The 26,431-nt window shown below is 41.9% G+C and overlaps 1 protein-coding gene across 1 annotated transcript; it reads left to right on the top strand.

Moving 5' to 3' along the window:
• The first annotated feature begins 898 nt into the window (after nt 1-898).
• fam110b (family with sequence similarity 110 member B) lies at nt 899-26,164 on the top strand. The gene is made up of 5 exons (XM_033982649.2): nt 899-991; nt 14,140-14,235; nt 16,936-17,894; nt 18,808-19,193; nt 19,982-26,164. Exons 3-5 carry the CDS (start codon nt 17,769-17,771, stop codon nt 20,853-20,855), a joined length of 1,386 nt encoding a protein of 461 aa, XP_033838540.1. The 5' UTR covers nt 899-991; nt 14,140-14,235; nt 16,936-17,768; the 3' UTR covers nt 20,856-26,164.
• The last annotated feature ends 267 nt before the right edge of the window (nt 26,165-26,431 follow it).

Raw genomic sequence — 26,431 nt, 5'->3', positions numbered from 1 at the left:
ACATATATTTATTTGTAAATGTTTTATGAATTCTTACATGTACAGTGCATTTTCATGTACCTGCACAACGTCATGAGATAATACTGCACAACACAACTGAACTTCCTACATGTTCATAATTACTTGAATGATGATTACTGCTCTGATGACACTGAATAGAATCAGTGAGGGATGCAGAGTTCGGACAGTAGCTTCTGACAGACAGGAGTAAAATTGCATTTTTCGTTTGAAAGCGAGTTAATCATATTGATTACGGTTTTGTCTTTTTTTATAGCCATAAAAATCACGTTAAACGAAGTATCAGAATTTACTGCATTTTTTAACACAACTACTTCTATTTTACACATCCATCTGTATTTTTTCTTTTACGCATCGAATAAATGAGTGAAAATCCCCGCAGCCCCGGGCTCTCATTCGTCACCTTCGAGGGACATCAGAGGCAGATTACAGTAATGATGGTAAAATATTTAGACAGCCCCGTGTCTCCGCTTTGAGACGCCGTTTGAATTTACATGAGAGCACGACTGGGCACGGAGTTACGCTGCTGGAAAGTCCACAACCGCGAGTCTATCGGCGACGATAGGATCCGACGCTATAGGGTTAAACTAACTCGCGCTTGTTTATGCAGCGCCCATGATGTGACCTAGGGTCAGGTGTAATCTGACTGGTTGTCCTGTATATTAGTCATGTGACTGGATGGATGAAGGGACGTGATCTACCCAAAATGCCTTCGCATTACTGGTAGATCGCGATCGACGTAATGGACACCCCTGTTGTAAACTATGGCAGTTCTCTCTCTCTCTCTTTTTAAATAAGGGACACTTAACGTTTCCTTACAGACAATTATTGTGAAGGCCTTGACCGGATGTCCCCGTGCACATGATTTGCGCTTCACCGCGGTGCAGGCTGGGAACAGGATGCTGTCAGCCCGAGTGGAATAACGGCGACAAACCGCAGCAGCATCCTTTGTTTTCCTGGGCACATAAAACAGGTAAGAACCGCTCTATACCCCAGTTTTAACGACATACCGACCCCGTGCGTAAAGTACCAGCGTTACGCACGGGTTTGGCGCAAAGCACGACTCGCCTTTTAGCCCCAAAGTGGTCTCAAACGCGGCTATTGTTCGGTCCAGTGTCACAGCAGCTAAGCCCCGGTGCAGCCCGAGTCACCGTGTCGAAAGCGGACTGTCGTGTCTGGAATGCGGCCTGGTTTGGTCTGGAGATGGCGGATAGTCTTAAAGGCGCAGAGTGGTGCTTTCCAAGGCTCGGGAGCGCGTCACATTTTCGGCCTGGTGATAGACGGGGTCCTGCTGCTGCTGCTGGAAGTGGTCGGTGGGGCTCGGCGTTGCACTGCGCCAATCCCCGCCGGCCTACAGAGCGCATTGTCCGTGTCAGCTGTTGATGCCAGCCCCTGACACATGGACAAGCCCAAAATAACCAGTTTGCACTTGCACTTTGCACATATTTGCCTTCTCAGCGTCAAAACACCCGCATATTATGGACAATTTACGCCCATACGCTCCACAGTCTATTTACAATGGTCTTAGACAGCCCATGGCAACTTAATAACCAGCTGCTAATCTGTTTTTCATTAAATGGCCCGCTCCCAATCAGCGCCAAATGTGGAGAGGATCATAATTATGCGGATATAAAGGTGTAATGGCGCTAAGTACAGCACGGTGGCGCTTCAAAAACAAAACAAAATGTCACGATTTAAAAATAGACCCATAAGAATGAATGGAGTGGATTAAGTCATTTCACTGAATTGTTGTGATTATAAAGACTGAGAAGACCCAAGCTCAGCCAAAGCCTCCTCATGGCTGTTCTCACCCATGTTCTGCATAAAGTTGGTCTCATAGAAAAATATTGCTGTTATATATTTTGACCCTCTCTGGTAACTGTAGTTACGTATTACTAAACGCACAACATTGTATGTATTACTGCGCTGTTACACCGAGTCCTCATGTGTGTTCATGCCTGCCACGCGAGGTAATAAATTCCGTTGTTCCAAGATTCCTTCTCTTCATTATCTTACCTAAGAAGTAAGGGGAGATATAACAAAAGTGGCGACGAGGACGTCTGAACCTGCGACGGTCACGGTGCTGCTGAAGTTTGCTGCGGGTCGCGGTGCTTCAGGTGATAGACGGTGTTTTTTGCCCAGGACCACGCCAAGGTTCGCGGACTATTTTTTTACTGTGAGCGGGAAAGGACTGAACGGCACAAGAGTGAAAGGGACTGCCGGTACATGCACGGACCGTGGATGCTAGAAAGAGTAAAACAGTCGTAACAAGTGGCACAGCTGTATAACCAGGCGCAAATGGCGGGAGTTATCGGCTCAGTTGGCCCCTTTGACCAAACCGTGGAGCAGTGGAGCTCGTATACGGAGCGTTTTGGCTATTTTGTGGAGGCTAACGGCATCGAGGCTGAAAAAGTAGTGCCGACATTTTTGAGTGTAATGGGACCAAAGACATTTAACGTGCTTCGCAACTTGCTGCAACCAGCTAAACCTGGTAGCAAGACGTACAAAGAGATCGTGGACACTCTCACTATGTACTTTTCACCCAAGCCCCTTGTCATCGCGGAGAGATTCCGGTTTCACAGAAGAAATCAGGAGGAAGGGGAGTCTGTCACCATGTTCGTAGCTGCTTTGAGGAAACTAGCTGAACATTGTGAGTTTGGTGATGTGTTGAATGACACGTTAAGAGACAGACTGGTGTGTGGATTAAGAAATGAGGCAGCACAGAAAAAGTTGCTAACCGAAAGTGACGTAACACTTCAGAAGGCTATTGATATCAGTGTGGCGATGGAAATGGCATCTAAGGAAGCTCAACAACTTAACATAACGGGTAGAGTGCACAAAATTGCAAACAACCAAAGCAATACTCAGGGCCCATGTTTTAGGTGTGGTAAACCAGGTCACATTGCTTCTGCTTGCTGGTGCAAAGAAATGGACTGTCGTCAGTGTGGGAAGAGAGGACATGTAGAGCGTGCCTGTCGAAATAAAAAAGGCACAGACAAAGCAAAGAAAAAGGATAAAAGAGACTATGACAAATTCAAAAAGAAAAAACATGTAAATGCATTAGAATATAGCCAAAGCTCTTCCTCTGAAGAAAACAGCATAGTGAACACAGTACATGTAATGAGTATGGATGAAAGTGCAGATTGCTACTGGGCCAAACCTAAGTTGGAGGGTCATCCAGTCAAAATGCAGATAGACACAGGGTCAAAGGCATCACTTGTGTCATATAATGTTTACAAGCAGTGTATGAGTCACCTTCCCTTACGCCCATCTGACACAGTGTTCAAAGCATACACTGGGCACAAGGTGCACATGAAAGGAATGACCGATATTATTGTCCGGTGTAATAACCAAACGGCCAAACTGCCAGTATATGTCACCAAGGGAAACTTTGCTCCCATTATGGGACGTGTGTGGTTGAAAACACTACGCCTTGACTGGCAAGAAATTCGCTGGCTTTCTAAAGGATCTTCACAACTGCAAGCCATCCTAGACAAAAATGAGGAGGTTTTTCGTGACGAATTAGGCAGCATGAAAGAAATCATTGTGAAACTTCACATCAAACCAGGAAGCAAACCTGTGTTCATGAAAGCCAGAACAGTGCCTTATGCGATACGTGATAAAGTTGAAGCAGATCTGGACTCTTTAGTTAAAAGTGGAGTCTTGGAGCCTGTCACAACCAGTGAGTGGGCCACCCCAATCGTGCCAGTTCCCAAAAAGAATGGAGGAATACGAACATGTGGAGACTTTAAAGTGACTGTAAACCCATTGCTCAGTGTAGAGCAATATCCACTGCCTTTAATTGAAGATTTGTTTGCAGGTCTGAGCGGAGGTCAAAAGTTCAGTAAAATTGACCTTAACCAGGCTTATCTGCAAATGCGTGTGGATGAACAATCACGTGAGTTGCTAACGATTAATACGCACAAAGGACTTTTCAGGTATTGCAGATTACCTTTTGGCATCACATCGGCCCCGGCTCTGTTTCAGCGGGCCATGGATCAGATCTTGAGTGGATTGCAAGGAGTACAGTGCTATTTGGACGATATTCTCTGCACGGGTGCAAACGACGAAGAGCATCTTCGCAACCTGGATGCTACACTGCAGAGGCTACAACAGTATGGACTCAGAGTTCGCAAGGAGAAGTGTGAGTTCTTGAGACCATCTGTGGAGTACCTAGGTCACGTTATTGATGAAAAAGGCCTACACACAGCTCCTTCAAAGATAGCGGCTATTGTAGATGCACCCTCTCCTGAAAATGTGAGTCAATTGAGATCTTTTCTAGGCCTCTTGAACTACTATGGACGGTTTATACCTAACCTTGCTTCACTGTTAAAGCCGTTACATGAACTGTTATGTCATGACAAGAAATGGAGATGGACGAATGACTGTGAAAAAGCTTTTCAGGATGCAAAGGAGGCACTTACCAGTTCAGAGGTTCTGACACACTTCAATCCCTCACTTCCAATCCAGCTGGCCTGTGACGCGTCACCCTATGGAGTGGGTGCCGTCATCTCTCACACATTTCCAAATGGTGAGGAAAAACCAATTGCATTTGCTTCTAGGACATTGAACAAGGCAGAGTCCAACTATGCTCAGTTGGAACGTGAGGCACTGAGCATCATTTTTGGAGTGAGGAAATTCCATCAATATTTGTATGGAAGGAAGTTTACCCTTTTAACAGATCACAGACCCCTGACAACGATCTTGGGACCGCACACTGGAATACCATCGCTTGCAGCTTCACGTCTTCAAAGGTGGGCTTTGTTGTTGTCAGCTCACTCGTATGACATAAAGTATCGCAAATCTGATTCTCATTGCAACGCAGATGGACTTTCCAGGTTACCACTCCCTGTTACCAAACATGAATCTAACACAGTGGACATTTTCTATTTCAAAAATGTGGAAAGGGCACCAGTTTCAGCTGCCCAAGTGAAAAAGGCGACCAGAAATGACCCTGACCTGTCAGTAGTCATGGACATGGTAATTAAAGGACAATCGAAAGTCGATAGCTCTGCTCTCAAACCTTTTATTGATAGAAGGTGGGAGCTTTCTGTCCAGTCAGGTTGTCTGCTGTGGGGAAGGCGGGTTATCATTCCACAGTCACTGCGTGCTAAAATGTTAGAGCAGCTGCATGCAGGTCACAGTGGGATAGTGAAAATGAAGGAAATGGCTAGGAGCTATTTTTGGTGGCCAGGATTAGACAAACAAATAGAAAACATGGCCAAAAGTTGTTCATCTTGTCAAAAGACTCGTAACAACCCACCTGCAGCTCCTCTACATCCATGGGACTTTCCACAGGACCCTTGGTACCGCATTCACATAGACTTTGCAGGTCCATTTGAGGACCGAATGTTCCTGATCGCTGTCGATGCTCACAGCAAGTGGCCAGAGGTAGCTATCATGAAATCTACTACATCAGAAAAGACTGTTGAGGAACTTGGAGAGATGTTTAGCCGTTTTGGGGCTCCTGTTCAGCTCATCTCAGATAACGGTCCCCAACTCGTGTCAAAAGAAATGTCTGATTTTCTACAAGCAAATGGAGTTCAACACATTAAGTCAGCCCCATACCACCCTGCAACAAACGGGTTAGCAGAGAGGTTTGTGCAGACTCTCAAACATGCACTGAAAGCCTCACAAGGACAAGGCACTCTGCACCAAAGGCTGCATGAGTTTCTTCTCAAGTACCGCACCTCTTCACACTCAACCACCAAGGCATCTCCTGCAAGCCTCATGTTCAACAGAGAACTTCGAACGAGCTTGGACCTTCTCAAACCTCCAACAGTAAAAGACATTGTTCAGGCAGACCAACGAAAACAAGTAAAGTACAGAGACATTCATGCGAAAGATCGAGTGTTTGTACCTGGAGATTCAGTGCTGGCTAGAAACTATCAGAGTAAGGTAAAGTGGGCTCCTGCCACTGTCATTGCCCAAACTGGCCCTGTCTCCTACACTGTCCAGACAGCTGATGGAGTTTGGCGCCGCCATGTGGACCAACTTTTAAAAACACCTAACACTACTCAAGAACTGTCTGTTGATTCTAAAAAAAATGCTAATGTATTTGTACCTGAACCATGCTACTTACCTGTAGAAATGTCAAAACCAGTCAGTCCTACTGTAGATGTTTCTCTTTCAGACAAAGTAGAAAAACAAAGTGTCACATCTGTACCAGAGCCTAGTCCAACCAATGAAAAAGTTGATGTGTCTGTAGAGCGTCGCTATCCTGTACGTGATAGACGACCACCTACAAAATTAAACTTATAGCTTTATAGTGAACAATGTGTTTACTAGTTACTATGTTCTATAGTGTTAACATGTTACCTATCTGCATCTGATTTGTTTATTAATGTTACGATGTAATACAAATGTGTTTGGGGCAATGAATGTTTTAAATCCCTGGTCCATCTTATGTAAGGGGGGAGGAGATGTTATATATTTTGACCCTCTCTGGTAACTGTAGTTACGTATTACTAAACGCACAACATTGTATGTATTACTGCGCTGTTACACCGAGTCCTCATGTGTGTTCATGCCTGCCACGCGAGGTAATAAATTCCGTTGTTCCAAGATTCCTTCTCTTCATTATCTTACCTAAGAAGTAAGGGGAGATATAACAATTGCCTTTAACTTATATATGTGTATCTGTTTAGTCTCTCTTCTAATAAGTAGGTTGTTAGTTGAATCCCTGCTCTGGTTCACTTGCCAGTGTGCTCTTGAGCATTCTGTGTGGTTGGTGGTTGTTTTGATATACTGTAGTCACAGAATGGCTGCTGTGTCTTTGTAAATGTGCCCCAAGGCAGCTGTTACTTATTGTTCAGGCTTTTAAGATATGATCTTTTATGTTTTATATACAATTCAATATAAAATGTGTTCTTAAACGTGTGAAACAACGTTATATGGTCAAAATGTGCTTAAAGTCAGCCCACACCCTCTGAATGCTCCTGTTGTTTATAAAGCTTTTAGTATTGATCTGTGGCTGTTTAGTCACACCTCAGTCACACAAACAACAAGGGGAAGCAGGGGAGAGGGTCAGATGGAGCAAAGAATGCAGAGGAAGGGGTCAGATGGAGCAGAGGATGCAAAGAAGGGGTCAGGTGGTGCAGGGGATGCAGAGGAGAGAGTCGGAAGAGTAGAGGATGGAGAGGAGAGGGTCAGGTGGAACAGAGGATGCAAAGAAGGGGGTCAGATGGAACAGAGGATGCAGAGGAGAGGGTCAGAAGAGCAGAGGATGCAGAGGAGAGGATGAGAGGAGCAGAGGAGTGAACGCTGAAACCAGGTCAAGTCAATTTGATTTCACATGGAACCATAACATGAGTCACACAGAGGGAGATTTACTGACCCAGGACTGAGCTAACTGCAGATCCCCAGTGATGCAGGAACTAAAGCAGGACTAAAGCAGGACTAAAGCAGGACTGAACCAGGACTGAACCAGTACTGAACCAGGACCAAGCCAGGACCAAGCCAGGACCAAGCCAGGACCAAGCAGTATTAAATCAGGACCAAACCAGGTGCTAAACCAAGACTAAACCAGGTCAAAATGAGAATGATTACACCAGGGTATAAACCTGGAACTAACCCGAGGCCAAACAGCAACTAAATCAGGGAATAAACCCGATACAAACCATCGACTAAACCAGGGACTAGACCAGGACTAAACCAGGTCTCATCTAGGACTAAGCCAGTATTAAACAAAACCAGAACTAAACCCGCACCAAGTACTTAATATACAATTACAGATGTGATGCTAAATAAAAGTAAAAGTGAAATAAAAAGCAGAGTACAGATCAAATCCTTTGGGTGTCACATGTCACAGAATCATTTTGCGTCTGCGTTTGGTCTGTCTCACATGTCGAGATTTGAGCTGTAAAACTGAAGGGCTTTATCCAGTGTAGGAGTATGAGTAGTGACTGTGCAGCAGAGCGATAATAACATTACATAATTCTGATGTTTTTACTGTGGTGGTACTCTAAGCTCCAGAGTACACACATACCACAGTATTGAGTGTGATGAAGCTCCAGACTACACACATACCGCACTACTGAGTGTGGTTAAGTAACAGAGTACACACATACCGCACTACTGAGTGTGGTTAAGTAACAGAGTACACACATACCGCACTACTGAGTGTGTTTCAGCTCCACAGTACTACACAGATACTGCAGTACTGTGGATGATCCTTATGCACAGCTGCTGTTTACATCCACATAAGCTCCACGTGGACTCATTTATAGGCTTAAAAGCACAGGCTTTATACAGCCTTTTCTGAGTAAATCGGAAGTGTGATACTTTGAAGTTGCACTATGTAACTTTTCTGGAGGGAGGTCTCCATCAACTGCTTGTTTCCATGGAGATGTTATTGCTTTGCATGTTCCACAGTATGGCATTGAAATAATCTTGCATTTAAATTCATTTGATTATTTCATGTTTTTAATAATTGAGATTTTGAAAAATTGCAAAATCATGAAATCAAGTATTAGCAAAATCATGAAACAAGTTTAGTCCTGGGTTTTGGTGCAGTTAAAGATTTAGCATTGTAAAAAAAAAATCTCAATCAAATGTAACGGTTAAAATTAGATTACATAATTATGCGATTGTAATTGAACGCTGTTTATAAATTCATAAATAATAGGATATAATAAAAATGAAAATGTAAAGAGCTTCTTCTGTCTGAAAGAGCAGCAGTCCCTGTGATCCATCCACACTGTAATCATCCAGTGTGTGCACAAAAATCAACATTTTAATAAATATGCCTTGAAAAACATATTTTTACTCTGAGTGGACTCGCCTCACAGATCTGAACTGTAACGTGTCCTGGTGGCATGACCTGGTCGTCTCCATGGAGATCTATGAGTTTAATGCCTCAGCGGAACAGTCAGATGAAGCAAAACATCAAAAAGGAGAGCAAGAAAAAGCAGAACAAGTAAATTGAACTTGAAAATTTGCAGGTAAATTTCCAAACTAAGAAACCAAAGTAAAAAAGACGCTGCTGATGTACTTTAGTTTAACCTGACGTGCAGAGACAGGCAGCCTTTACTCTGAGGAACCTCTGAGCGACAGGAGCCTGGGCAGGAAAGAAAATAAGAAGATGTTATGAGGTATAGATTAAAACAAATCAAATGAAGTGTAGTCCTAGTATAACTGCAATGGAGTCGCCTAAGAATAAGTTTTTAGTCTTTTGATTTCACTGCAATGGGACCAACACCACAGACTATTGTATAAAGAATTCATCCTCTGGTAGAAGATCAATTGCCAACTCCCTGTCGCCATGGAGATTTGCTTTGAATATTCCACACTAAACTTATCCACCACAGACTGTATAAAAAAGTGGACTAAGGGAGTGTGACGTCCGCCATAGTGTTCAGCTCCAGTCAAATGAAGCTCATCGAGGCTAGCAGTTATAGGGAACGTCGCATTTCATATTTGGAATTCTGACCACAAGTATAGCAACCAAAGATCCAATCTGGAGCAAGGCTGTAAGGTAATTCCCCTTCCCACTCGCACCGCTGGTTTAGCAGGGAACACGCGCTTAGCAATGCTGTCAATCAAATCTGTTTCTAACACTAGCTGAAGCGACCTCAGAAAGAAGGCCTGATTTGTCTGTTATTAATGTTCATATCTTGATTTACGGACACAATATGCTCATGATCACTTTCTCGTTGGTATGCAGCGGCCAGCAGGTTAGCTATATCCAATTCTTTATATACAGTCTGACTAAAAATTAAAGATACATTTAGTTTTTTTTATTGCAATTTAGCCCAAAAGTCAGCATCTTTAAAACTATTGGGACATTAACAGGGAACAGAATCTTTCTGAGCTTCACCTTCTCTTTGAGTCTGGCCCTTAAGAGGAGAAAAAACGAAGTCCTTTTGTTGTGCTAACCTTGTGATACCACTGCTCCACCAAAAGCTAACCATGTGATACCACTGCTCCACCCAGTCCAGACTGATAACAATTTTACCGGATGCTAGAACAATTTGGATCCTTTACCATTTTCTTTCACTATGCTTTGTTTTAACAGGCTAACAAGCTAACAGGCTAATGCTAATTCAGCCTGATTTGATCTGTTAGTGTGCTAAAGCTATTAGCTCGGGCAGACACGGATTAGCCACAATCTGCCTCACTTGGCACACACTTCTACTCTTCCACTGGGAGTTTTGTTGGGTTTTACATGCTAGAGAGGATATAATGGATTTATGACCTAAGTTTAGTTATTAACAAAGCAAAGTAAAAGTTTTGGAAAGTTAAATTTGTGTTCTGCATTTGAGCCATCCTTCAGTGTCTCTAGATTTAAACCTGTTAGGAGTACCTTGCAGGAAGATATGCACTGTACATATTGAGTATTTGTTAGCCTGAGCTAGCCTGGGTTAGCCTGGGTTAGCTTCTTGTTGGTCACACTGTTTGGGTGATGGTTCCCGACCATGTGCACTGTGGTGCTCTGCTTCCTCTTGCGTCACCTGCTGCAGTTCCTCATCACGCTGTGGAACTCGCGCTCCTGCTACTGTGGTGAGACTCTTTCAGAGGACGGATCTATTTTCTGTAATACTGTATTTACCCAGGGGTCAGCTCTATTTTACCACATTTGTTGGGTTGTAGGGTTATGGTTTAGGTCGGGCCTGCTTTTAAGATTATGGTTAAGGCTCTGGCCAGGGTGAGGGAAGGCGATACGGATTTATTTTCAAAAGTATTTTTTAAATGTGAGAAGACATAGAGCTGGCACACACTACCAGCTTTTGGTTGGATACAGTCGTCAAGAATCCAGATACAAATAACAAATACAAAAGTGAAGAAGTTTGTGCAGAACTGGTAAAGTGAAAAAAATGCAGTAATAGTAGTAATAGTTTGTGAGACATTAGTTCATGTGGAGTCTAAATTATATTAAAGGTGCACTATGTAACTTTTCTGGTGGATGGGTCTGTTACCTGGGTGGTATTACATTGCTGGGAATGTTCCACAGTATGGCATTAAACTTATCTGTCTTGCATTTAATCAATAACAGGTTTTTCTTACTGTGAGTAGGGGTCACTTTTCCATAGATCTGATTTGTAACAGCCTTGTGATGCCACGTACTCGTCTCCATGGAGATATACAATCGATATGTTTAATGCCATAGGGTTACATAGAGCATTGTTGTGTTGGTGTTTGACTCTCCTCTACTGTACATGAGGTGTGCATTAGCGTAGCATTAGCTCAGGTTAGCGCAGTTAGAGGGCAGATTACAGTGTGTTTAAATCCCATCACAGAAACATATGGCGTCTCAGATACTGCTCCTGTTTGGGTCTAATCCACGAGAAGAACCACACGGCAGCTCAAGAAGTGTGTACATACTGTTTTATACTGTTAAAGATTGTGGACAAGGTGGATTTTCTGTATTGGTTTTGTCATGGAGTGGTTCAGATTACAGCGCTGCACTAGTACTGATTTATTTAAGAAGATGTTGAAACTCCCCACTGTCCAACAAAGTCAGTCGTCTTATAATGTGTAAAGAGTAGTACTGCAACACAAAACTGTATACTGTTCATTGTAACTCAGTTCTAGGCCAGTCACGATGACATAATTTGAGGTGTGATATATTGCTGTCCATAAAGAATTATCCCGCAAAAACTATTCTAAATGTGCAATATTGTTACTGTAATAAATACATGGCAGAATGCAACACTTAAGTAATTGGTTTATATCGATAACGAGCCATAGAAGTTCATAATTCGACCTTTTACAGCTCAGATCTCATCATAGAATAGAAAAAGTACTAATAATAAATACTGGCCCCAAAAAAGTATTGTTCCATCTAACTTATATTGCATGATAAGTCGATATAGTATTTAATGTGATAGGCCTACTCAAATAGCCATACCCGTCAGTGCCGATCTCATTTAATGTCAGGAGATGAGCAGGGTTGGGCTGGTTAGCACTTGGATGGGAGACTGTTGAGAATACCAGGTGTCATTAGTGGAAATTTGTGTCCGTTGTGTCCTTTGGCCAGACCTAGTATGAATGTGGTGGTGATCGGCCGTCTCACTTCCATCAGTCTGCCCTAGGGCCGCTGTGGCTACAATAAGGCTTCCCAGTACTAAGGTCAGGAGTATCCAGAGTTGCGTTTCTCAAACTGTGGCACATGTAATGCTGGTGGTACGCAAGCTGCTTCAGGTGGTGCTTAAGCAGGTCTTCAGTTTGTGAGTTTTGAGTTAATTGTATCCACCTTTTTTCCACTTTTAGACCTGAGTTAGCCCTAGATTCGACCTGGAGTAGTCCTGTTATAGACCTGGTTTAAATCTTCTTGGTGTGAAAAGTTTGAGAGCTACTGACCTAAAGCATTTGACCCAATGTGCATGTTTTGGGTTAATGGGAGGAGTGTTCGAAGCAGAACATGCAAACTCATCCTGGAATCAGATCTGGTACCTTTTTGTTTTGTTTGCTCCAGTTGGAAGATGGTGAGATCTAAAGGGTTAGCAGCAAGTTCTAAGAGCCAATGGAAATGCAGGGACATTTTGGTCTCTGCTGAGGACACTGTATTACAAGAATAATTATAGGCTTTGTGTTTTGCTAATTGCGCCCATTCAAACTGTACTAGCACTATTTCAGTTGTTCAGAGCTACTTGCACAACTTTCTATCATATTTTAAAACAAGATTTTTACATGAGTTTGGGTAGTAGACATAATCCAATCCATGTTTTCTGTTTCAACATTACTGTAGTGTTTGTGTCACCTGCTCGTGTTGGCTTTGACTATACTCCGGCTGTGGGCCCCTGCTCTGAGGCCGTCTGTGCTCCCGCTGCATGCTGGGAAATGTAGGAACAAAGGGCGGATTAAAACCGTAGGTAGGAGTAGGTAGGAGCAAGGCCGGAAGAGCAGGGCCGGAAGAGCAGGGCCGGAGGAGCAGGGCCGGAGGAGCAGGGCCGGAGGAGCAGGGCCGGAGGAGCAGGGCCGGAGGAGCAGGGCCGGAGGAGCAGGGCCGGAGGAGCAGGGCCGGAGGAGCAGGGCCGGAGGAGCAGGGCCGGAGGAGCAGAGTCGGAGGAGCAGAGTCAGAGGAGCAGAGTCAGAGGAGCAGAGTCAGAGGAGCAGAGTCAGAGGAGCAGAGTCAGAGGAGCAGAGTCAGAGGAGCAGAGTCAGAGGAGCAGAGTCAGAGGAGCAGAGTCAGAGGAGCACAGTCTTTACATAATACCTTCTTATACATTACATCCTTGAAAATGTAAATCTATTGTAAACGGCTCCCGGTGAAGCCCTTCAGTTTGACAGCTCGTTTTGTTCCATATTGTGTCAAGGATAAAGCCGTAAATATCTGGCAACATTGAACAGTTTTACCCCAAAGTGAAAGTTATTATTAGAACTGGCTAAATATGCAATTACTCAGGAAGATAGAGATTAGACACATGGTTTGGATCAGAACATTTAGTCCTCACAGTTGATGAGTTACAAGAAGTGAGAAAATGTGTAAATGTTTAAACAACACACATTGTGCTTGTGTCTGCTCTGTAGTTATAATCTATAATACCCGTGACTTGCAATATTGATCTAAAATGATGTAATATAAGAAACAAGTCCAAGAGCCATGGAGCTAGCTGCACATTACACTATCAAAAAGTGGATTGTTTTTTCATTTGTGCCAAAATGACTACACAACGCTGCAAGTTTATCACAGTTAAGAAAATAAAATTGGAAAACGAACTGCGCATGTCACAGTGGGCGTGTACTGGTGGCGGTGAAAATGGGAATTGATTTGCAAACTGGTGTCTCAAAAATAAGTGATTAAAGTTTGGTCAATCTTGCACAAATCACTTTAAATACAACTTTGGGTGAGTAAATGGTGAAAGGAAATAACTATAACATAGTCTTAAAACGTGAAAAACTAGTTCATTTTAAGCAGTTTGCAGTGGTCCAAAGTTATTCCTCACCTACCTTATGTATTCAGAGCATCCTAATTATTCAAAATGATGAGTTTATAAGCGCTTTGAGACCAGAGCAGGGTTTTGACGTGATGTTATCTTGATTATGGGACAATAAAACACGGTATGTAAATAGATGCACCCAGCACACAGACTAACACAATGTATCTGTGCAAGAACCCTCTTTAAAACAGTTCAGATTTTCCTCCATACGACTTACTTATTCTGTCTCTTCTGTTTTTAGCAGTGACTCCCAGTGAGACGTCGGAGAATTTGGACCAGAGCCAAACCTGGACCCAGGACTCAGGGTACAGCAGGAGGAGATAGAGCCCATACACCAGTCAGTACACACACACATTGTATTTTTATAATCCATCAGAAATATGCTAAACATGCCTTTAAATAACTCATATTGTGCAAAATTGTCTTTTTGAGCTTTTAATATTTTTAGTCCCTTTGTCAAAAACATTCCTGGAGTTGTATTTTAGTTTCATTCATGCTTGTTTCATTAATACATTTATAGAAGTCAGCTGAATACTCTGCTAGTGTTTGTTGCCCCAGTACGACACGGCTGTACTGTGCCTGCTGCTCTCGTGTGTGTGTTCTGTAAGTCCGTTGAGAGCCCAATAAAGTTGCTCAATCAATCATTTATTCCGTAGCAATGCAAATACAACAATCCATAGGCTTAATATCTAATAAATGTCCAGAAACACGAGAACAAAGTAGTACAAACCAAAGCCAAAGCAGTGGAAAACTTTTTTGCGGTTCCGGGGTCAACACCTGTTCTCTACCCGTTTCCCCCTGGCTCAATAATGCCCATTACATCAGTGACAAAACATTAATTTGGTTTCTGTAACATTAATCCACTGTCATTTTTATCTGAACCTCAAAAAAAATTGCTCTGTCCACATTTTGCCAGTTTTGTTGCATCACAGGTAAAGCTCTGGACTTCTCCTGCACAGTTTTGAAGTCCATAAACCATCACCAGACTCATTCTACAATCAAACAGTGTTCACAGCCAGTGCATGACTCTATTAGCATAGCATTCACGAGGGTGAAGACTTCAGTTCTGTACTTTCTGAATGTCCAATGCCTAAATACCTCATTGGAAACCTCTAGATCTAATCGAGCACTGACGTAAAGTTTGTTTGTCCAAAAATGGGTTTAATGACTCTGTGTTTATGTAATAGACAAAACATTTAAAAGTGCTCTATGTAACCTTCTTCTGAATGGACTCTTTGACCCAGGCCACACAGATGCCTCTTTATGAAAACACACAGGAACACTGCAGTTTGTGAGACTTGGATTTGCTGAGTTATTTCCTTCTTCTGTGCCTCTGAGCTTTCACATGAAAAGTACAAGCAAATACCCACAATCCAGAGAGGGAATATGATGCAGAGAAGGGATAGAGGTGAAGAGGAGGGATAGCGAATATATGGTACGGAGGTAAGATGGAGCAGAGGATGTAGAGGAGAGGGTCAGATGGAGCAGAGGAGAGAAGGAGAGGGTCAGATGGAGCAGAGGATGTAGAGGAGAGGGTCAGATGGAGCAGAGGAGAGAAGGAGAGGGTCAGATGGAGCAGAGGATGTAGAGGAGAGGGTCAGATGGAGCAGAGGAGAGAAGGAGAGGGTCAGATGGAGCAGAGGATGTAGAGGAGAGGGTCAGATGGAGCAGAGGAGAGAAGGAGAGGGTCAGATGGAGCAGAGGATGTAGAGGAGAGGGTCAGATGGAGCAGAGGAGAGAAGGAGAGGGTCAGATGGAGCAGAGGATGTAGAGGAGAGGGTCAGATGGAGCAGAGGAGAGAAGGAGAGGGTCAGATGGAGCAGAGGATGTAGAGGAGAGGGTCAGATGGAGCAGAGGAGAGTAGGAGAGGGTCAGATGGAGCAGAGGATGTAGAGGAGAGGGTCAGATGGAGCAGAGGAGAGTAGGAGAGGGTCAGATGGAGCAGAGGATGTAGAGGAGAGGGTCAGATGGAGCAGAGGAGAGTAGGAGAGGGTCAGATGAAGCGGAGGAGAGGGTCAGTAGAGCAAAGGAGAGGGTCAGATGGAGCGGAGGATTCTCAGTGGACACTTCTTTGCACTCTAAAACTCTTTTGTAATGGAAAATTTGACCCAGCTCAGCCTTGGTTGTAATTTTCCTGGCAGACTCCATATGAGCGTGTATGATATTTGTAAAGTCAGCCCTAAGTCGGGATGTTGTGGTTTGTGACTCATCTTTTAGCTTACAGACTTTGAACCTGGACACAGCTGCAGCTCCAATAATACTCTCTCACTAAACTGTCTTAATGTAAATGTATTTGAGTGGTAATACTTGGGTAGCACCTCTTCATGTCCCCATTTTATTACAGTACAATTATAGGGTGGGACCACAAGATGTACTGGACTTAGTCTCCTGCCCTATGCTATGAAAAAATACATAATTTAACATTGCTAGAGACTTTTTTCAGGCTATTTAAAGGTTGAATTTTTTTAAAAGGTGAAAGAAGATTTCAAAAATGTTCAATCAAATCAAGATTTTTTTTAAACCTTTTTTCATTTGATCACATAATTATTTTTAGTTTTATTTGATGAAAATGCTTATGCTAATTTATGCTAATCTTGCAGCCCTAGTAATAATACAAGCTCAAAACTAAATAAAATATTGCTGGTTAATATATTGTTATTGTGAAGAAAAGTATTTACTACTACTGCTACTGCTGCTGGCTCTACTACTACTACTACTACAACTACTACTACTATTACTACTCTTTTTAGTCCTGCTACTAGTAACAATACTACTACTTCTACTACTGTGACTATTACTGCTACTACCACCACCACCGCTACTGCTACTACAACTGCTGCTGGCACTACTACTACTACTACTACTACTACTACTACTACTACTACTACTACTACTACTACTACAATATTACTACAATTGCATTTGTTTTGTTATATTTTGTACAAAGTGTGCCTCTTGCTATTTCTGCATAGTTGCTGGGCCTGTGATGTCATAGCGTTTCTCTTTCCTGATTGGCCATTCCTTTTCTGTCTTTCAGGTGCTGTTCTGAGCTGCAGAGGAGAGAGCGTTTGTTTCATTTGTGCCTTACTCAAAAACATCCACCACTTTGCACTGGACATTTCTAAATTTTTCAAATTTAAAATACCTTATTGCATAGATCCCCTGACTGCCTACTTTACTAAACTATATTCAAATAGATTTCCTATTTTAGTGCATGTAAACTAAAGGTTAATGTATACTTTATCAGCTTCCCTCTTGACTTATTTCCTCTTGTTAGTATAGTTTGAAAAGCAGAAATCAAAATCTGTATATGAAACAAGCTGTCCAGATTTTTGGAGGCTCATCTTTTTGAAAAATTGCAATAAAGTAAGTCAAAATTTGGCATATAAACTCAAAGATTTAATATTTCTGTTGCAAAATTATATATGAAAAAGAGTAGTATTTTTAACACAGTTTCATGTTTTTTTTAAAGAACATTTAGGTTCAAATTCTGAAACAACTCAAGTCACCACTTTCAGTTTAATAGGTCAAATTAAGCTATATAAGTTTTATATTTAAGACATATAAAACAGCTCTCAAACTGGACACGTGAATAATTATATTTCTTTAAAAGTTGGTGCACTTTGCTTTTAATTTTTACAGTATTTAAAATCAAAATTGCCTTAAAAATCAACTAAAATTACTTAACAAAAAATAAATAAACTAACTCATAGCACACCCAGGTTTTCCCTTGTACCATGTAAAGTGCAGATTTCGCGTCAGTCTCTCTCTCCTCTTCAGTCTTCATGTTTTGGGGGCCCCCCGGTGCCCCCGCCCTCGCTGGACCCCCCCACCTGCACCACGGCTGCTCCGCCCACACACCTGGTTGCCATGCCCACGGAGACTCTGGCCCCGCCCTCTCTGGCAGATAACAAGGCTCCAGGCCCCGCCCCTCCGTTTGGCGCCTCTGTGCCTCTGCGTATTCTCAACAAAGGGCCCGACTACTTCAGAAGAACGGTACGAATGGGCTGGACAGTGACATCACCATAGACTGTATTTACAAATAGACATAGCCAACCTGCTGGCCGTTGTGTTCCACATAGGAAGTGAGCATGGGTGCAAATCAGCTCTGGTTCCAATGCACTTTCTACTGAAATACCCTTGCCTGTCTCTCTGTAACTGCTGCTGTCAGGCTTGTCATTTTGGTCTTAAAATGTTCGTATTAACCTGCTCTGCATGATCCAAATAGGTGCCTTCCTTCCCCAAGGTCTGCTCCTGCTAGCTATCATCCTGCGTTGCTAAGTGCCGTCTCCTTGCTAAACTAGCGGTGTGGGCGGGAAGGGGCGAGCACCTTCACCAGCCTCACTCCTTTATACTGAGCATCATCCAATAATAACCAAGTCATGAATGCCTGATTTCAGCTGTCAAAATCTGAAAAACGACTTCATTTTCAATTGTTTAAAATCCTAATTACCACAGTGAGTTTCATAAGTTTCAGAGGGCAGAGCAGAGTTCTGCTGTCACAGTAATGCTGTGTGCAGCCAGTCTGACTACTAGGGATGCACTGATCCAGCTTTTTCCAGTTCCGATACTGATTTCAATATTATAGTTTTAAGTATCTTCCGATATCAGTGCAGAGACTTAAAACAGCATTTATTTCCTTTAAACAAAAATAAAATAAGACAGAACTGATCCAAATGTGCAGTGTAGCTGTTATTTGTCCCTCAAGTAATTTCATGAGACTTTCTGGACCGACTACAACCAGTAAAGAGTCTTATTACATCAATTTATATGTCCAGCCAAGATAGTGGCTAAACCGATATTTGAAAGCCGATATCCGATCCAGCAAATCTTTCATGATCAGTGCAGATGTCTGATACCAGTATCGGATCTGTGCATCCCTAAACTGTATTATTATTTTTGTTACCAGGTGGAACCGAACCCAAAGCGTCTGAGTGCGGTGGAGCGTCTGGAGGCAGATAAAGCCAAGTATGTCAAGAGCCAGGAGGTCATCAACGCCAAACAGGAGCCCATCAAACCACCAGTGCTGGCCAAGCCTACCGCGGCACTGCTGTCTCGGAGAGAGAGGGGGGGTCCTGGAGCCGGGCCCGGGGGAGCGCTGCCCTTCAAAGCATCCAACAACAACTCTAAGCCCGAGCACTGCGCCAAAGGAGGAACCAAACGAGACAACCTCAACCTGGAGATCCTCAAGAACCTGCTGAACTCTGGGCCTGGAGCTGAGGGCTTCGGAGGAGGAGCCAAGAGCGCTGTCCTGAGGTCATCAGGGGGAATGGCACGCAGCTGGACCCCGTCTGGGTAAGGGACAGAGACTCTTATGTGGTTTTTTTTTGTGTTTTAATGTGTTCATATTAAAAGAGCTGTACCTGATTTTTACTGCCTTAAACACATAAAAAACAGAACTAGTTCATTTGCAAAAGTTAGCATTGGTCCAGAGCTTTTACTCGCTTTATACATTATACATTCTGAGGATTTTCATGCTAGAGGTTTAAGTTTGGGTGTCATGCCACAGCTAACAACAACCAACATTTTAACAGCACACCAACCTTACTTCCTGATTTGCGAACGATAAAAATATTCCATAATTAGACAGTAGCCAGACAGTACACAGTGGACTTATTTTGACCTCAAGAGCTGCTTATACAATGTCCATCTGTCCATGGGGCTTTTTTTGTTTACTTTATTACATACAAAATGGGTCCAGCTGCCCCTTTAAGTGTAGTTATGGGTCAGTAGTGGACTTACTTTGTGTCTTAAATAATTATTATGAAATCTTAAAGTCTCATTTGTTTGTCAGTGAAGGCTCAGTCAGTTTCAGACAGGCTTCAGTTACTGTGACTGGTGATTAAATACTTAACAATTATACTTATATTTCAATTAAAAGTACATTTTCACTTGATTAAAAATGAGCCATAATCTCTTTTTTTCTTCCCCTCCTTTGTATCTCCCTCTTTCTCTCTGTTGCCCATTGTCTCTCTCCCTCTCCTCTCTGTCTCTTTCCTCCCTCATATCTCCTCCTCTCTTTTTCCTTCCCTCTATCCCTCTATATTTGTCCTCCCCTTCCCTCTCTCTCTTTCTTTTCCCAGGGTGCCTCTGACCTACAGATCCACCATGACCCTGAACGAGCCGCCCTCAGACTCCGCTCCGAGCCCGGGCACCTCTCACTCCCTTCGTTCCTTCTCCCACTCGCTCAAAGTGCTGCCCATCACCAGCAGTGGGCGCTGTAGTCCTCAGCTGGGCGCAAACCTGAACTTGAGCCGACGTCGCGCAGACTCCACTGTTCCTGAACGTTCCTGCTCTCCTCTTCCTCCCCTCCTCACCTCACACTCTTCCTCAGACCTGCTCAGACTCTGCAACGGCAAACCTCTACGCGCCGCTCGCTCCAGCAGCTCATCGGCGCCCCCTATCCCCCCCAAACCCAACCCCGCGTCTCTCCCTCCTCCCGCCCTTTCCCTCTCTTTACCTCCTCCGCGTCCGATGCAGTCTCCTTTACCATATGACAACACCACCCCTCAATCCCTCCCGTGCGATTTGCCCGATTCCTCAAATACCGACGCCAACAACGAATCGGGATCGTCTGTAACTAGGCGCTCATCTTTGCATCGCTCCAAATCGGATTTATCGGACCGCTACGCAAGAGCCGGAGCGGATGTGGAACGCTTTTTCAACTACTGCGGTTTGGACCCCGAAGAGCTAGAATCGGTGGGTCCAGAAAACTTTGCCCGAGCGAATTCCGATATTGTTTCGTTGAATTTCAAATCAGCATCCATGATTTCATCCGATTGCGATCAGTCGAGGAGGTCTTCGAATGATGGGCTCTCGGACGCGGATGATGAAGAGGAGGAAGCTGGAGAGAGAGTTCCATATGGGATTTCGGCCGTAGAAAGGAACGCGAGAGTGATCAAATGGTTGTATAGCATCAAGCAAGCCAAGGAGAGCCAAAAAGTATCACATGTTTAGAAAGACGATTATGCAAGTTTGGAGTTTGGACAATTTTGAAGTTGCACAAGTTGGAATGAAAGGAGGAAGACTGCTGACCGATCAAAAACTATGAAACACGTGAAGGAAAAAAGTTGAAGAACAAAATTTAAGATAAAATTTTGGGCAAAACTAAAACTTTTGTCGAATCGTTTGGACAATTGAACTCAGCTGTAATGAACAAGAGTCAAATGCACTATGATTGTTACATAGTTTGTCTCTTCAAAACATGATTCAAACCAGGGATGTGTTCAAGAACTGGATGGAAACTAAAAAGATTTCAACTCAAAATGTGCTAAAATGCTTTGTGACTCCTCATGTGAACCAGTAACAACCTTAACTGAATGACCCAAATGATACAATTAAAGGTATATATTTTTACTTGACTTTGACAATGAAATACAGGAAATTTTTAGTAATTTGTCATCTTGAACTTTTACTCGAGCTAAACTTCAAACTCCAAAACAAGTCAGTTTTGTCTAATGGCGCTGACCACATGATTAAATATCTGAGAGGAAAGAAGAGGAAGAAAGAGGAGTTCACAGAGCAATGCAATATGTGGACAGCAGCAGAGATTATAGTCATTTCTTAAAGGCTCTGTACCTGAGTTTTACTGTCTAAAAATGTGAAAAACAAAACTAGTTCATTTTAAACAGTTCAGTCCAGTGTTATTCCTCACTTATCTCATGCATTCAGAGCATCTTAATTATTCACTGCGATGAGTTTATAAGTCCTTTTCACAAATTTCAGGCTGGACTTTTGCCTTCGCGGTAATGCTAATGACAACTATCATGCTGACAGAACACTTCCTGGTATGTGGATGATTAAAAAACTTAAGTTAATACTATGGAAAAATCAGGTACAGACATTTAAAGGTTAAAATATAGGGAAAACATTCAGAAACTGAAAAACTGAGTCTACACATTTTTAAATTGCTAATACAAGAGTGTTTCTCCATCCAGTTGTTTTAACACATCTGTGGACTCGGCCTTTAAAACAGTGGACATTTTGACTTTTTATAAATGGTATAACTGAGTGACAATATATACCTTTTTTAAAGTTTTCATAATTTTTTCATAACAGTGTTGTCAAAAGTGTTGTGTGAACCTATTGGGGAACTGGAGAGGTATATGGGCTTTGTTACATTGAATAAAATTAGCAAATGCTAGAATGTAGCATTGGGAGGGACGGTCTCCTGTGATTGGTCCTTTGAAGTGATGAAGTTTTAGAACAGGGTCAGGGATTGGGTTATGGTTAACTTGAGGCAAATGGTTAAGGTTAGGGTCATAGACTGTAAAAGGACATAACTAACGTGCTAGCCGGCACGTTCCAAATAGGAAGTGAGCATGAGCGCAAAGTGGTTCCTTCAAGCTCTGGATGCAATTCACTTTTGAAAAATCTTGGCTCCACGCTCTGTAACTGCTGTCAGGCTCTTCATTTTAATCTTAAAATTTTTGTATTAGCCCGCTCTACGTGATCATGGGGTTTTATTTTGCTATTTTATTATATACTATAGTAAATTAAGATATGAACATTAATAACAGATCAATCCAGGTTTTACTATAGTGTTAGCAACAAGTTGATTGACAGTGTTGCTAAGCGCGCCCTGCCAAATCAAAGGTACAGGCGGGAGGGGTGTGTACCTTTAACCACCTCACTCCTGATTGGCTCTTTGGTTTCGCACTCGTATTTCCAAATATGGTTGCAGATTAGCTGCTATAACTGCTAACCTCAAAACTCTCCCTTAGTCCACTTTTATTATACAGTCTATGGTTACGGTTAGGGAGATTTTTTAGGGCAGTTAACGTGTTAGCGGAAGTCACTTTAAAAATATACTTGTCACCAATAACTTTATCTCAACTTATACCATAAAATAAATAATAAAAAATATAACATTTTAGGGCTGTTTATATCTCCAGAAGCTAACACATTTGCAACCAGAGCTACGTGATCACTTCTGTCCCCCCCGACCCGACTATCTAGCTCTAATGTTAGCTAACTGTGCACAGCATATTGTTAGCATCAAAATAAACTTATATGTGAGATTATACTTACATTTATTATGGGACAAAGTTTAATTTAGAGATTGAACAATGACTGTGAAACTGTTTTTCCAAAAGTCTCATAATTACATGGACTGAAAGAACCACGAGCTCTTGTTTACTTTCTGCAGTGGGGACTACATAGACCATGATGCTTTGCTCCACTTCACAGCAAATAACAATTAAAAATACTGTGATGGTTTTATCACTGTGCTTGCCCCAAAACTCTTGCACACGTCTCCAATTGCCAAAAATATGTACATTTATATGCATTTTTTCACATTTCCCCTTAAATCTTTTTATAAACCAATTTTCATAGTAAAACTGTAGCTGACGCAGACTGTTAGTCGTCCATCGAGTTATTTCTACACATTTTATACCATTTTATCTTAAACATTGTATTTTAGAATTTTAGTAAATATAAAGCCGATTAATTTTGGTAACGTAGTAACTATCAAGTGCATCCAAAGTAACTGAATGGCTGGTAAAATTCTTACTTTTGTTTATGCTAGGGCTGATGGGGCTGTGAGCCACTGTATTTAACATTTTAATTACATTTTTTGACAATTTAATTAAATCTAAAATGTTAATTATGATAGGTTAATTGCTGGTTAAACCTTGTCCAAATTACAACATATAAGAAGTGAACCAGGGCCAAAAGCAAGAATACATTGCCATTTGAATAAAAAATATTTATCTTAATTTGAGCACATTTTAATTATAGAGAACAGTACTTTTTCTTAAGTATCGAGCCAAAATCTTGTCAAATCAATTCCAGCTATTGTAACTTGTATAAAAAAGATTACATTTACACCATCAGTTGCCTGTGATCCAGAACACACACCTTCAGTAATTTATGAAGATGTGAGTCTGGTCACCGCTGAATCTCCCCCAGTTCAGATGGATGTGATTGACAGGTGAATAAGCCAATCAGGGACAAGCATATCAAAACAAATATGAGGAAAAAAAGGACAAAAATATCACAAGGGGCTGAAAAACAATGAGCAAAGCATTAAACTTTGTTAATCTGAGGTGAGAGAAATGTGATTTTTTTTTTTTTTTTTTTTAAATGATGAATGACCAATGAGCTCCTTCATTTCACATACGCATCTGAAATAAACAAATCTGATTGGACGATCATATTGGGTCGGACTTGAGATGAAAACGAAGGGAGTGGTGACCAGAGTGATATCCCTCTCTATAAGAAATACAGAGAGATATCATTCTGGATTTACCCGGCAACAAGATCAGGACTGAAACATATACATTTCTGTATTTTCTGGCTTAGTTTAAATCATAACTGTCAAATGGATAACCTCATTGCAATGTATAATGCAATAATTGTTATATGACTATTGCATTTTCCAATATCGTGATCCTTCCTTGTGTCATTCTGTGTGGTTCCTCCCTCTAGAAACCCCTGTCACATGTCCTCTGTGTTAAAGGCCCGCTCATGTACTGCTGTTAAAGAATGGTCCGACATTTTCAGAACAAGCTGAACTCTATCTGTCAAAAACAATCTCGTTATATTCACTGTTCTTCACCAAACCTCTCTCTCTCTGCAGCCTATGAGCCCTGACTGCTGGTTCAAACCGCTGTACCCATGAGCAACGCGTTTGTCTCATCTTGTGTCAAGAAAATCGTATTTATTTTAGACAAATCAAATTATAATGCTCTGCTGTTTGAGTACTTAGATGTTTTTTTTCACTTGGGAATCACAATTGCTGTTCAGTATCAGTCTAGAGTCTAGACACTTGAAATGGTAGAAGAATGGATTAAGGGACAGTTTAATACAATCTGCTGGTGGGTTGGATGGCAGAGCGCATATCCTGTCTCCTCCTCTCAGTCAGACTCATCATTTTGGTATTAAAATGTTCGTATTAATGCAAAATCTTTTCCCTAAATCAAGATATGAACCTTAATAACAGACCAGGTGCCTTCTTTCCCCGAGGTTGCCCCCACTAGCGTTAGCAACAGGTTTGATTGACACCATTGCTAAGCGCCCACTCCTTGCTAAAGCAGTGTTGCAGGTGGGAAGAGGTGTTACCTTCAACAGCCTCGCTCCGGATTGGCTCTTTGGTTGCTATGATACTCGGAATTCCAAATGTAGAACACAACTCGAAATTGGCCCCTGTAACTACGAGCCTCGATGAGCTTCATTTGACTGTAGGTAACGTCACACTCCCGTAGTTCACTTCTTTATACAGTCTAGGGTTAGACTGCTGATATCTCTGTGTGGAGATGATCAAATATCTGGTTTAAATCGATAACTGCTGTTGAAACTGACCTCTTGAATGAAGACTGATACATATTGAATCAAGCTTAATTACATTACATCAGGTATTGGTTCTCTAACATGCAAGTTGAATGTCAGGTCAAAGTCAATTCAAGTCTACATTGACAATCCAAAATGGTTGATTTGTGAAATTATTGTGTCAGATGCCCTCTCATCCTGCTGTATCTCTGTAGTGTTAGGCTGAGATGGAGGCAGGTCAAATGCCTCTAGTTAATCTGCTGATGTTGTGGTGTGTAGGCCTGTCACGGTATTCACTATAGCAACTTATCGTTCAAGATATCAAAGCTGGAACAATATATATTTTTGTTATTGTGACAGGCTTGGTGGTGTGTCAGATGCTCTTCCAGATGTGCTGTGGCTGGATCTTGTCACTGATAGAAATGATCAGGGAAGCATTTGTGGATTTGACTTTTGGAGAATGAGACGGAATACTGGCGTCCTTCGTGGTCTACTGTCAGAACGATCTATATATGTTTTTAAAGCTTGTATTTTGAATTGTTAATCATTACAAGTTTAATATGACTTACAAAATTTCACATCTTCCCATGCTAAACAAGCCATAGGAAGTACAGGGCCACATGCTCGGACAATAGTATCCTTCGTACCATTCAAACCACTTACCTCTGAATACTGGGAAAGTTCGGATCATGTTGATATTGTTAGTGAACATATGAAACCTTCTCTGTCTGTAAATGTAAAAACAGCTCCATTTTGCACAATCGTTTTAAATGCTGTGTGCTAAACGCTAACAGTGCTAGGCTAATGTTGCTACTTTGGACAATTCAGCCATGTTTTAAATTTTAGAAGTGGGTTGTGAAAGTTGTGAGGATAAAATGATTTCTGTGGTGAACTACGCAAGTTCTACTAACTGTTTGGATGTTTGACTAAACTAAGCTTTATCTGGTACAAATCCTGGTATTTCAAGTCAAATATATCCCTGCCAAATGTATATATCTAAAAAAAAAAAAAAAAGAATGACCACAGATATGAATAAAAAAATAAAAATACAAAAGATGAACACATTTTAACAAAGACTTTTTAAACAAACTGACTTACTAATCAAAATAGTATTAGAAAAATGACTTCTAACCTAAAAGTAAAGCAATGCGTAACTTTGTTGTCTCCGCTCATCTCCATGGAGATATTATTGCTGTGCATGGAATGTTTCACAGTGTGGCATTAATCTGATCATTCCTATTTTGCATTCATTCAATTACAGG

The sequence above is a fragment of the Periophthalmus magnuspinnatus genome, chromosome 17 (assembly GCF_009829125.3).
Source record: "Periophthalmus magnuspinnatus isolate fPerMag1 chromosome 17, fPerMag1.2.pri, whole genome shotgun sequence".
In the NCBI taxonomy this organism is placed as follows: domain Eukaryota; kingdom Metazoa; phylum Chordata; class Actinopteri; order Gobiiformes; family Gobiidae; genus Periophthalmus; species Periophthalmus magnuspinnatus.
This window is presented reverse-complemented; position numbering and strand designations above follow the sequence as displayed.